Here is a 12,430-nt window from a genome sequence, read left to right as displayed (position 1 = left end):
TATATATATATATATATATATATATATATATATATATATACACATATACATACATACATACATACATATACATATATATATATGTATGTGTGGGAAAAAAAATCACATGACTATTTCATCTCTACAGGCCTGTTTCATGAGGGGGTTCCCTCAATCATCAGGAGATTTTAATGGGAGCATTCACATACCATGGTTTATATAGGGCACAGAGTGGGTGGGTACAGGCTGGTGTAGGGGCGTGGTGATTGGCTCATGTGTTACCTAGGAGGTGTTTCCGTCTGTGGCGGCATGCTGATACAATTTCGCTGCGCTTGTTGACGGATGACAGGTCTGGACGGTATATGATAAACAGTTTCTCTTTCAAGCATAGGTTGCATCTTTTATTACCACTATTGTAAGGTGTGCTGGATGCAAGAATTTGATTACAATAGTGGTAATAAAAGATGCAACCTATGCTTGAAAGAGAAACTGTTTATTATTTACCGTCCAGACCTGTCATCCCTCAACAAGTGCAGCGAAATTGTAACAGCATGCCGCCACAGACGGAAACACCTCCTAGGTAACACATGAGCCAATCACCACGCCCCTACGCCAGCCTGTACCCACCCACTCTGTGCCCTATATAAACCATGGTATGTGAATGCTCCCATTAAAATCTCCTGATGATTGAGGGAACCCCCTCATGAAACAGGCCTGTAGAGATGAAATAGTCTTGTGATTTTTTTTCCCACACATACATATATTGCGCTCTACTACGGTATCGAGCACTATTTTTTGGATAACCTTATTAAGACATATACATATATATACAGGTAAAAGCCAGTAAATTAGAATATTTTGAAAAACTTGATTTATTTAAGTTAAGTTTCAAGTTTATTCACAATACCATATAACAAATACAATAGTAGTAAAATATCATCATTTAAAGATGTTGGTATGTGAAAGGGTCCCCCAAATAAGCTAGAAGAAGCTTTTGACAGGGGGTCCAGAGGATAGAATATACATGAAATGATGGAATATACATGGAATGATGGAACATGGTAGCAAGTACAACAACAATAAACAACGCTATATGATTAACACAAGATAATAGTACTAAAGCAAGCATACACATACATACATACATTCATTCAACCATGCAAAACCCAACAGTAGTCTACCCTACATGAGGCATTAAATATAGGTGGTTAATAGATAAGTTTTTAGTTTATTTTTGAAGTTGGAGAATGGATACAGCATCTTGAGGTTCTCATTAAGCCGGTTCCAAATCTTTGGTCCCCTGCATACAACACTTCGAGCGGTACAATCCAGTAAACGATGTTTCCCTGATATCAAATCTAAGTTACGAGTGTTGTGGGCATGCTGGGGATGGTAGATAGGAACCAAGCTACAGAGCCTTAAATTCAGCCTGTAAATGACTTGATAGGTTAAACAAGCATTTTGATAAATATTGAACTCTGTCAGTCTTAAGAGATGATAATTATGGAATAGATGTCGAGTGGGGGCATTAAACTTGGACCATGACAGGGCCCGTATAATTTTCTTTTGCATAGATTCTAATTTGTGGAGGTAGGTAGGGAAGGTGTTACACCAGATGACATTACAGTAGTTTAGATGTGGTTCAAAGAGAGTTTTATATAGTGTGAGTAGAGCATAAAGAGGAAGATAATGACGAAGGTGAAAGAACAGGCCAACATATTTGGATAATTTGTTTAACAGATGGCTAATGTGACATTTGAAATTGAGGTATTCGTCAATGATGACCCCCAGGAATTTTGTGGAGTACACTCTCTGTATTTCCTGCCCATTGATGTTGATATGGCAGTGCTCAGTATTTGTCCGGTTTTTATTAGATCGAAATAGAATAAAATTTGTTTTATTTACATTAAGTGAGAGCTTATTGCATTTGAACCAGGAATCTACTTTCACAAGCTCTGAATTGACAGTTACTTGTAGATCGTGTAGGCTCCTGTGTGAGGTAAACAAATTTGTATCGTCAGCAAAAATTATTTTATGAAAAGTTTCGGAGGAGTTTACAAAATCATTTATGTATAGGATAAAGAGGAGAGGCCCCAAGATGGATCCCTGGGGAACCCCATAATTTATGGTCATACAGGGTGAATTGTGATCATTGACGCATACACATTGCTGCCTTCCGTATAGGTAAGAGCGGAACCAATCGAGAGGTACCCCTCTGACACCATAGTGATATAGTTTATACAACAAGATCTCAGTAATTGCATTCAAAAGGTGTAACTTGTACATTATATTTATTCATTGCACACAGACTGATGCATTCAAATGTTTATTTCATTTAATTTTGATGATTTGAAGTGGCAACAAATGAAAATCCAAAATTCCGTGTGTCACAAAATTAGAATATTACTTAAGGCTAATACAAAAAAGGGATTTTTAGAAATGTTGGCCAACTGAAAAGTATGAAAATGAAAAATATGAGCATGTACAATACTCAATACTTGGTTGGAGCTCCTTTTGCCTCAATTACTGCGTTAATGCGGCGTGGCATGGAGTCGATGAGTTTCTGGCACTGCTCAGGTGTTATGAGAGCCCAGGTTGCTCTGATAGTGGCCTTCAACTCTTCTGCGTTTTTGGGTCTGGCATTCTGCATCTTCCTTTTCACAATACCCCACAGATTTTCTATGGGGCTAAGGTCAGGGGAGTTGGCGGGCCAATTTAGAACAGAAATACCATGGTCCGTAAACCAGGCACGGGTAGATTTTGCGCTGTGTGCAGGCGCCAAGTCCTGTTGGAACTTGAAATCTCCATCTCCATAGAGCAGGTCAGCAGCAGGAAGCATGAAGTGCTCTAAAACTTGCTGGTAGACGGCTGCGTTGACCCTGGATCTCAGGAAACAGAGTGGACCGACACCAGCAGATGACATGGCACCCCAAACCATCACTGATGGTGGAAACTTTACACTAGACTTCAGGCAACGTGGATCCTGTGCCTCTCCTGTCTTCCTCCAGACTCTGGGACCTCGATTTCCAAAGGAAATGCAAAATTTGCATGGTTGGGTGATGGTTCCACGTTGCCTGAAGTCTAGTGTAAAGTTTCCACCATCAGTGATGGTTTGGGGTGCCATGTCATCTGCTGGTGTCGGTCCACTCTGTTTCCTGAGATCCAGGGTCAACGCAGCCGTCTACCAGCAAGTTTTAGAGCACTTCATGCTTCCTGCTGCTGACCTGCTCTATGGAGATGGAGATTTCAAGTTCCAACAGGACTTGGCGCCTGCACACAGCGCAAAATCTACCCGTGCCTGGTTTACGGACCATGGTATTTCTGTTCTAAATTGGCCCGCCAACTCCCCTGACCTTAGCCCCATAGAAAATCTGTGGGGTATTGTGAAAAGGAAGATGCAGAATGCCAGACCCAAAAACGCAGAAGAGTTGAAGGCCACTATCAGAGCAACCTGGGCTCTCATAACACCTGAGCAGTGCCAGAAACTCATCGACTCCATGCCACGCCGCATTAACGCAGTAATTGAGGCAAAAGGAGCTCCAACCAAGTATTGAGTATTGTACATGCTCATATTTTTCATTTTCATACTTTTCAGTTGGCCAACATTTCTAAAAATCCCTTTTTTGTATTAGCCTTAAGTAATATTCTAATTTTGTGACACACGGAATTTTGGATTTTCATTTGTTGCCACTTCAAATCATCAAAATTAAATGAAATAAAACATTTGAATGCATCAGTCTGTGTGCAATGAATAAATATAATGTACAAGTTACACCTTTTGAATGCAATTACTGAAATAAATGAAGTTTTTCAAAATATTCTAATTTACTGGCTTTTACCTGTATATATGAAATACTTGACTTGGTGAATTCAAGCTGTAAATATACTCCTCCCCTCTTAGCCCCGCCCCCAACCACGCCCCCACCCCCCGAAATCGGAGGTCTCAAGGTTGGCAAGTATGATTAGTAGATTGCACAGTACAGTACATATTCCGTACAACTGACCACTAAATGGTAACACCCGAATAAGTTTTTCAACAATTCATGGTATATTCATCCATCCATTTTTCTACCGCTTGTCCCTTTCGGGGTGGCGGGGTGGCGCTGGAGCCTATCTCAGCTGCATTCGGACGGAAGGCGGCGTACACCCTTATTTGAATAATTTTGAGGTTTACTCACCTTTTTAAAGACACTGCTAATATTATGAACATAACTGCGCATAGAATATATCGTTTATTTTGAACAAAGCGCGACATTTTTAATCATAAACCAGGTGTTGGCGGCGTTACGTTTGTTAGCATTACCTCATAGCGTAGCTACAATGGCTCCAAAGATCACTTGTACAAGTTCCTTATTCGACGGACTTATTACTATATACGACTTTATATTTGATAAGGTTCAGTTCAACCGACATTTATTATCCAAACACACTCAAAAAACGTTTCAAACATTTTAGTCAGGCATAATAGAGGACGCCCTTTTGCAGAAGGTGTTTGCAGCTAACTAGACGACAACGTTCAACTTGTTAGTGTTAAGCAAAGCAGCTACGCCGCGTCAGACAAAAAAACGCCCGCCGCTAGTTTCGAATAAAGTTAGCTACGAGGAAACACTCACTTGGAGTAAAAGACAGGCAAACGTTTGCTTCATCAAGCAGTAGCGAGCTGTTAGGACCTTTTCCCGTGTTCGGTCGTGTTCTCGCGAGAAGTGACGAGACGTCCGCAGACGCTGTCGAGCAAGAAGTAAATAGACGCAAGTGTGAGGAGACAAAGTGCGTCTGGTGAATCATTCCTTCTTAAACGCTGACGTAAGTGCGATTCATATCTGTCATAATATACATTTTATTTACATGCATTTGTCTTACTTCTGGTTTATTGGTACATACTTACTGTAGTGTCCAGAAGAAGTGCACACATTGAGCAACATATGCTAACACAGATCAACTTTTTTTATTTTTTTTATTTTTTTATTTTTTTTGAACAACAAACATATGGGTTTTATATATATATATATATATATATATATATATATATATATATATATATATATATATATATGTAACCTATTTTTATGGGCTTTCCTCTTGGTGATGTTAAGTTCCTGTTATACGCTTTCATACAGTATATGCCTTGAGCTCTTATTTTGAAGGCGCTAAGAGCGGAAGTGAGGTCACGTTGTTGGAGTGGAGCGAAGGTTTTGAAAGGAAGGTAAATAAAGGGTCCTCGTGTAAACTGGAGATTCCGTGTTTATTATTTTGTAGTTTCATACCGTATAGGCGACATATATAAACCCTCGGTTACATATATATATATATATATATATATATATATATATATATATATATATATATATATATATATATATATATCCGAGGTCGGGTCGCGGGGGCAGCAGCCTAAGCAGAGAAGCCCAGACTTTCCTCTCCCCAGCCACTTCGTCCGGCTCCTCCCGGGGGATCCCAAGGCGTTCCCAGGCCAGCCGGGAGACATAGTCTTCGCAACGTGTCCTGGGTCTTCCCCGTGGCCTCCTACCGGTCGGACGTGCCCGAAACACCTCCCTAGTGCGGCGTTCGGGTGGCATCCTGACCAGATGTTCGAACCACCTCATCTGGCTCCTCTCCATGTGGAGGAGTAGCGACTTTACTTTGAGCTCCCCCCCCCCGGATGGCAGAGCTTCTCACCCTATCTCTAAGGGAGAGCCCCGCCACCCGGCGGAGGAAACTCATTTCGGCCGCTTGTACCCGTGATCTTGTCCTTTCGGTCATAACCCAAAGCTCATGACCATAGGTGAGGATGGGAACGTAGATCGACCGGTAAATTGAGAGCTTTACCTTCCGGCTCAGCTCCTTCTTCACCACAACGGATCGATACAGCGTCCGCATTACTGAAGACGCCGCACCGATCCGCCTGTCGTGAACAAGACTCCGAGGTACTTGAACTCTTCCACTTGGGGAAGGGTCTCCTACGCAACCCGGAGATGGCACTCCACCCTTTTCCGGGCGAGAACCACTTGGAGGTGCTGATTCTCATCCCAGTCGCTTTACACTCAGCTGTGAACCGATCCAATGAGAGCTGAAGATCCTGGCCAGATGAAGCCATCAGGACCACATCATCTGCAAAAAGCAGAGACCTAATCCTGCAGCCACCAACCGAAGCCCCTCAACGCCTTGACTGCGCCTAGAAATTCTGTCCATAAAAGTTATGAACAGAATGGGTGACAAAGGGCAGCCTTGGCGTAGTCCAACCCTCACTGGAAACGTGTCCGACTTACTGCCGGCAATGCGGACCAAGCCCTGGCACTGATCATACAGGGAGCGGACCGCCACAATCAGACAGTCCGATACCCCATACTCTCTGAGCACTCCCCACAGGACTTCCGAAGGGACACGGTCGAATGCCTTCTCTGGTTTTCGTCCTGGTCGTGGAACTGTGGACCAGCTCTATACTCTCGGCAGGGTCCTTGAGGGTGCATGGGAGTTTGCCCAACCAGTCTACATGTGCTTTGTGGGTCGAATAAAAAGTAAAAATTGCAAAATAATAACAATAAAAGTGCGACAAATTGAAAAAAAAAAAACTAAAGCGAAGGGGGTGGGGGGGGGACTAGAAATGGTGGCCTAGTGGGCGGACTCAGCTCAGGTCAAAGGCCAGTGAGAAGAGATAGGTCTTAAGAAAGGTTTTGAAGACCCCCAGTATCTGGGCTGACCTAATGTGGAGGGAAAGGCTGTTCCAGAGCTTAGGGGCGGCAACGGAAAAGGCTCTGTCCCCTCTGGTCTTTAGCCTGGATCTGGGGAGCGCTAACAGCAGTTGGTCAGCTGACCTTAGGGCTCTAGACGAGGTATGATGGTGCAGAAGCTCGGTCAGGTATTGAGGGGCCAGGCCATTTAGGGATTTAAAAACAATTAAAAGTCATTTAAAATCAATGCGGTGACGGACAGGGAGCCAGTGGAGTGAGGCCAGGACTGGGGTGATGTGCCCGCGTTTTTTGGTGCTGGTGAGGAGACGGGCAGCCGCGTTTTGCACAAGCTGCAAACGGCAGAGTGATGCCTGATCAATGCCAGCGTACAGTGAGTTGTTGTTGTCTAGCCGGTGTGTGATGAAGACGTGGATAGCAGTCTCCAGGTCACTATGGGAGAGATAGGCCTTGGTCTTTGCTAGGGTTCTGAGATGGTAAAAGCTGGTACTAACCACCGAGCTGACCTGTTTGGTGAATTTAAAGGCACTATCGAAGATCACTCCGAGATTTCTCACGGAGGACCGGATGTTTCCACCCAGAGGACCTTGAGCACTGACAAACGAGACTGGAGATGTTTCGCCGAAGATGATGATCTCGGTCTTGCTCTCATTAAGGTTGAGGAAGTTAGCACTCATCCATGCTTTGATGTCAGTCAGACAGTCAAGCAGTGGTTGAAGTGCGACCTGTCCTGTGGCCTTAAGAGGTAAGTAGATCTGAACATCATCGGCATAACAATGGAATGAGACATTGTGCTTGACCAGGATTTCACCTTAAGGTAGTATGTACACTAGGAAGAGTATGGGACCTAAGATTGACCCTTGAGGAACACCACAGGTAAGGGGGGCCACCGAGGAGAGGAAGTTTCCTAGCTGCACAGAGAAACTCCGGTCAACGAACGCTTCCTCCCTCTTCGCCAATCACCTTACTGGCGTGGTGCATTCACGACAATGGAAATTCTGGAATATCACCCACTCAGGAACACAACATCAACCCCAGCAGGTCGTTACACTATCCCCCCCTTTCAAAGTCCCTCGTCACCGAGGGGGACAACAAAATCTCTCGAGTGGACCTCAGCCTCCAGATATTGTCAGAGTTGCAGTGGTCCCCCCTGCCTGGGGAGGAAGTCACAGGAAGTGTTACATCTTGTGAAGTCCAGGACGAGGTCCCCGGAATGAAAGAACAAGACTCTCTAGTCCCTGGGCTTAGGCCCATTCTCTCCGGTAACTCCACTCCTAATCTTTGTGCCCGCCATTTGGAGGCGGCGGGTGTTCGACTCGATCCACGGCCTTTCCCACCCTGGGAGGAAACCTTCCCGGCGGCTGGTAGCTGCAAAATTCGTCTGGCGTGGACTGAAGAAGGACGTTAGGGAATGCCAGCGCTCGAAAGTGCGCTGCCACATCAGGGCTCCACTGGCACCGTTTACGGTTCCGCAACGTCGTTTTGACCGTGTCAACCTGGACCTGGTCGGGCCGCTCCTCACGATGGTTGACAGGACCACCCACTGCCCGGAGGCAGTACCTCTGACGTCAGCCACCTCCACAGAGGTGGCTTGTGCTTTTATTGGGACGTGGGTTGCCCGTTTCCGAGTCATCTCATCCGACCGGGGCTCCCAGTTCGCTTCTGAGTTCTGGGCTGCTGCGGCGGAGAGCTTTGGAGTGAAACTCCACCACACGACTGCGTATCACCCACAGGTGTGAGGGGCTTACACCAACTTTATTAACATTGTGTGCAGGATGAATGGAGTGAAGGTGGTGGTGGTCGGAGCAGGTGTGGTCGGATTCTCCAGCGCCGTTTGTATCGCCGAGGCTCTCCCTGGCTGCTCCGTCACGCTCGTGGCCGACAGGTTCAGTCCGGACACCACAAGTGATGTCGCTGCTGGGATCCTGTTGACCCTGGACTTCCCAGGTACTTCACCATCCACCCCTCACACACGAGCGCCAACTTTGTTATTATCAGTACTGGACATGATGTGTCTTCTAGATGTCCCGTTGGAAAGACAAAAACGTTGGTTCCAGGACGGCTTTGATGAGCTGCTGCCCATCGCCCAGTCTCAGCACTCCTCCGAGGCTGGCGTCCTCCTCACTTCGGGGTATGTTCTGGATCTTCTCACAATTCAGACATCAGCCTAACTCTTTTACAAATGGTCCAGCTGTCAGATCTTCAAGGAAGCCCCCGCTAACAAGACTCCTTACTGGTCCGACATTGTGTTGGGCTTCCGATTGTTGAGCGAGCGCGAGCTGAAACGCTTCCCGCATCACACCTTTGGTCAGGCCTTCACTACCATCAAGTGTGAATGTAACAACTACCTGCCTTGGCTCCTTAACAGGTGGGTCCCCCTCTCGTCAACTTTTACAATATATTGTGTCAACGCGGAGTCAAACAAATAATCGGAGCACCTGCTGTAATCATGCAACCTATGCCAACATTACTTTTCAACATTACGTTAGCATAGCTCTGTTAGCTACATGCTAACGTTAAACTTTAACACTTTAAAATGTCCTGGAAAACGGGCAAATCTGGGAATTTGGGGAATTTGTCAAGGGGAAAGCCCGCGATTCCCGAATAGGTTGAACGGTTTGAAGTCGGAACGCTTTGAATCGGATGAAAAATGTGGAAAGGTAGAGCGCGCCATAATCCGGAGAAGAAGAAAAACAATAGATGGATGAATTTTGGGTATTTGTGTGAATGTTTTGGAGCATTCACATAATTATGCAGACAACACAGTCGTGAGACAGGTCCATGGTCCGGTTGTCAACCATTTTCTAGAGTGTCATGAGGAGTCCCAGCTGGAAATAAACACGATAAAGACTAAAGGATAGGATCATTGCTTTTAGGAAGCCAGCACCTCCACAATAATCAGGAGAGTATCGTCTTCCGTGCCCGTAGTAGCAACGTTCCTGATGAGCTCTGAGACTACTTTGTGGATGGATGACTGTATTCATCACGGTTGGATGAGTTCCATTAAGGCAGCGTTTCTCAAAGTGTGGGGCGCGCCCCACTGGTGGGGAATAGAGACATGACAGGTGGGGCGCGAGGAACGGGAGGAAATTTCACTTTAAATTTTTTTTTTAAATTATTATATTCTTAGATTTTTTTTTTTACTATGCTTTCATTTTCTATACACACTGTAAATCACTTTGTGATTCTGTCTGTGAAATCCGCTATATAAATAAATGGAAATTACCGGTACTTATTTTTACTGTAGGCTTTATATTTCTCGGTACAAGCGAAAGTTTGACAGACATAGCAACAGTAACTAATGGGGGCGGGGCTAAGCAGAACAAATGTGTGGATCACAATTACACAAATATATACATTTGTGACTCGCACCTCAAAGGTCGTCGAGCCAGAGCCAGCGCCTGCAGAGAAACAAAAATGTGACGGGCACACACTGTGTCATTCACCGGGAAGCACTCGCGTCAAGGCAGCTCAGCCCCGAACTCAATGAGGTTTTAACAGATGTTGTGAGCGTGGTAAATTTGATCAAAACACGACCACTGAAAGTGCGACTGTTCTCTGCACTGTGTGAGGAAATGGGAGCTGATCATACAGCCGTGCTGATTCACAGTGAAGCAAGGTGGCTCTCCTGGGGGAAAGTGCTGTCACTTGCCCTGTCTTGCCAAATGCATAGCTCCTCCTTTTTTTTTTTGCAGAGATTGCAAAGTGGCACTTTTATTGTATTTATTATTGAACTTGATGCAAGTTATTTGATTTATTATTGAACTTGATGCAAGTTATAACACTTTTTTTGATTTATTATTGAACTTGATGCAAGTTATAACACTTTTTTTTATTTATTATTGAACTTGATGCAAGTTATAACACTTTTGTTTTATTTATTATTGAACTTGATGCAAGTTATAACACTTTTTTTGATTTATTATTGAACTTGATGCAAGTTATAACACTTTTGTTTTATTTATTATTGAACTTGATGCAAGTTATAACACTTTTTTTGATTTTTTTATTGAACTTGATGCAAGTTATTTGATTTATTATTGAACTTGATGCAAGTTATAACACTTTTATTTGATTTATTATTGAACTTGATGCAAGTTATAACACTTTTTTTTAAATTGAACTTGATGCAAGTTATAACACTTTTGTTTTATTTATTATTGAACTTGATGCAAGTTATAACACTTTTTTTGATTTATTATTGAACTTGATGCAAGTTATTTGATTTATTATTGAACTTGATGCAAGTTATAACACTTTTATTTGATTTATTATTGAACTTGATGCAAGTTATAACACTTTTTTTTTTTATTGAACTTGATGCAAGTTATAACACTTTTTTGATTTATTATTGAACTTGATGCAAGTTATAACACTTTTTTTGATTTATTATTGAACTTGATGCAAGTTATTTGATTTATTATTGAACTTGATGCAAGTTATAACACTTTTTTTGCTTTATTATTGAACGTGATGCAAGTTATAACACTTTTTGATTTATTATTGAACTTGATGCAAGTTATAACACTTTTTTGATTTATTATTGAACTTGATGCAAGTTATAACATTTTATTTATTTATTATTGAACTTGATGCAAGTTATAACACTTTTATTTGATTTATTATTGAATGTGATGCAAGTTATAACACTTTTTTTTATTTATTATTGAACTTGATGCAAGTTATAACACTTTTATTTGATTTATTATTGAACGTGATGCAAGTTATAACACTTTTTTTGATTTATTATTGAACTTGATGCAAGTTATAACACTTTTGTTTTATTTATTATTGAACTTGATGCAAGTTATACCACAGCTGCACAGTTATTTTATTTATTATTGAACTTAATGTTATTTTATGTTATTGAGTTTGAATGTATACAACTTGATGTTCAATAAATTTGAAAATGTTAAAGCTTGGCATTAGCGCTCTGTTGGGGCGATGGGGGCAGGTGGGGCTTGAAAACTCCCCCTTGTCCAAAGTGGGGAATGACAAAAAAAGTTTGAGAACCACTGCAATAAGGTGAGGATATTGGACGTCACGTTGATAGTCCTCCTGGTACAAACCCCGTTTCCATATGAGTTGGGAAATTGTGTTAGATGTAAATATAAACGGAATACAATGATTTGCAAATCCTTATGCCAGTGTGTGCTTGTTGTGTGGTCAGGTTCCAGAAAGCCGGCGGTCAAGTGCAGCGGACGAAAGTCACCGACCTCCGGGAGCTCGGCCTCCGCTATGACATCATCGTCAACTGCTCAGGTCTGGGTTCTCGATCCCTGGCGGGCGACGCCCAGGTGTACCCCGTCCGAGGCCAGGTCCTGCAGGTGGAGGCGCCCTGGCTGCAGCACTTCATCCGGGACGCGGACGGGGACACCTACATCTACCCCGGCGCGCGCTACGTCACGCTGGGCGGCGGCCGGCAGCGGGGCGATGAGCGCCCGATGCCCGACCCGGGAGAGAGCGACGCCATCTTGGAGCGCTGCTGCCGCCTGGAGCCGTCGCTGCGCAACAGTCGCCCGGTGGGTGTGGTGGTGGGGCTGAGGCCTGGCAGGAAGCACCCCAGGGTGGAGAGAGAGGTGGTGCACATGAACCAGCACAGGAGCGTGCACGTGGTCCACAACTACGGCCATGGAGGATGGGGGGTGTCCTTGGCCTGGGGGACCGCTGTGGACGCCCTCAAACTGATCAAGAAGTGTCTTCAGGACACACCTTTACCTGCAAAACTGTGATCTCCTACAGACATTAAACACATCCTTTACACA

General features: G+C 43.8%; 2 protein-coding genes across 4 annotated transcripts in view; one reads left to right on the top strand and one right to left on the bottom strand.

Annotated features, from left to right (window-relative positions):
- Window positions 1-4,725, bottom strand: part of zbtb24 (zinc finger and BTB domain containing 24) — a 21,681-nt gene extending 16,956 nt beyond the window's left edge. Inside the window, exon 1 of one of the 3 annotated variants that reach the window (XM_061924489.1) lies at window positions 4,593-4,725. Coding sequence is in view for 2 of the 3 variants with exons in the window: in XM_061924487.1 (XP_061780471.1) it covers window positions 4,158-4,234 (77 nt within the window). In the remaining variant the exon portion in view is untranslated. The other 2 variants (XM_061924488.1, XM_061924487.1) reach the window with 2 other exon arrangements.
- ddo (D-aspartate oxidase) lies at window positions 4,079-12,430 on the top strand. Its single transcript, XM_061924490.2, has 5 exons — window positions 4,079-4,782; window positions 8,440-8,612; window positions 8,688-8,796; window positions 8,857-9,033; window positions 11,836-12,430. Exons 2-5 carry the CDS (start codon window positions 8,441-8,443, stop codon window positions 12,395-12,397), a joined length of 1,020 nt encoding a protein of 339 aa, XP_061780474.1. The 5' UTR covers window positions 4,079-4,782; window position 8,440; the 3' UTR covers window positions 12,398-12,430.

Source organism: Nerophis lumbriciformis, linkage group LG29 (assembly GCF_033978685.3).
Source record: "Nerophis lumbriciformis linkage group LG29, RoL_Nlum_v2.1, whole genome shotgun sequence".
In the NCBI taxonomy this organism is placed as follows: Eukaryota; Metazoa; Chordata; class Actinopteri; order Syngnathiformes; family Syngnathidae; genus Nerophis; species Nerophis lumbriciformis.
The sequence above is the reverse complement of the archived record's forward strand: the minus strand, read 5'-3'. Positions and strand labels throughout refer to the sequence as shown.

Excerpts from the sequence above, each read along its gene's own strand:
- ddo (XM_061924490.2), top strand. The coding sequence starts at position 8,441 with ATGAATGGAGTGAAGGTGGTGGTGGTCGGAGCAGGTGTGGTCGGATTC. Across the intron at positions 8,613-8,687 it reads GTTGACCCTGGACTTCCCAG|ATGTCCCGTTGGAAAGACAA; the intron begins GTACTTCACCAT and ends TGTGTCTTCTAG. Across the intron at positions 8,797-8,856 it reads GGCGTCCTCCTCACTTCGGG|CTGTCAGATCTTCAAGGAAG; the intron begins GTATGTTCTGGA and ends CAAATGGTCCAG.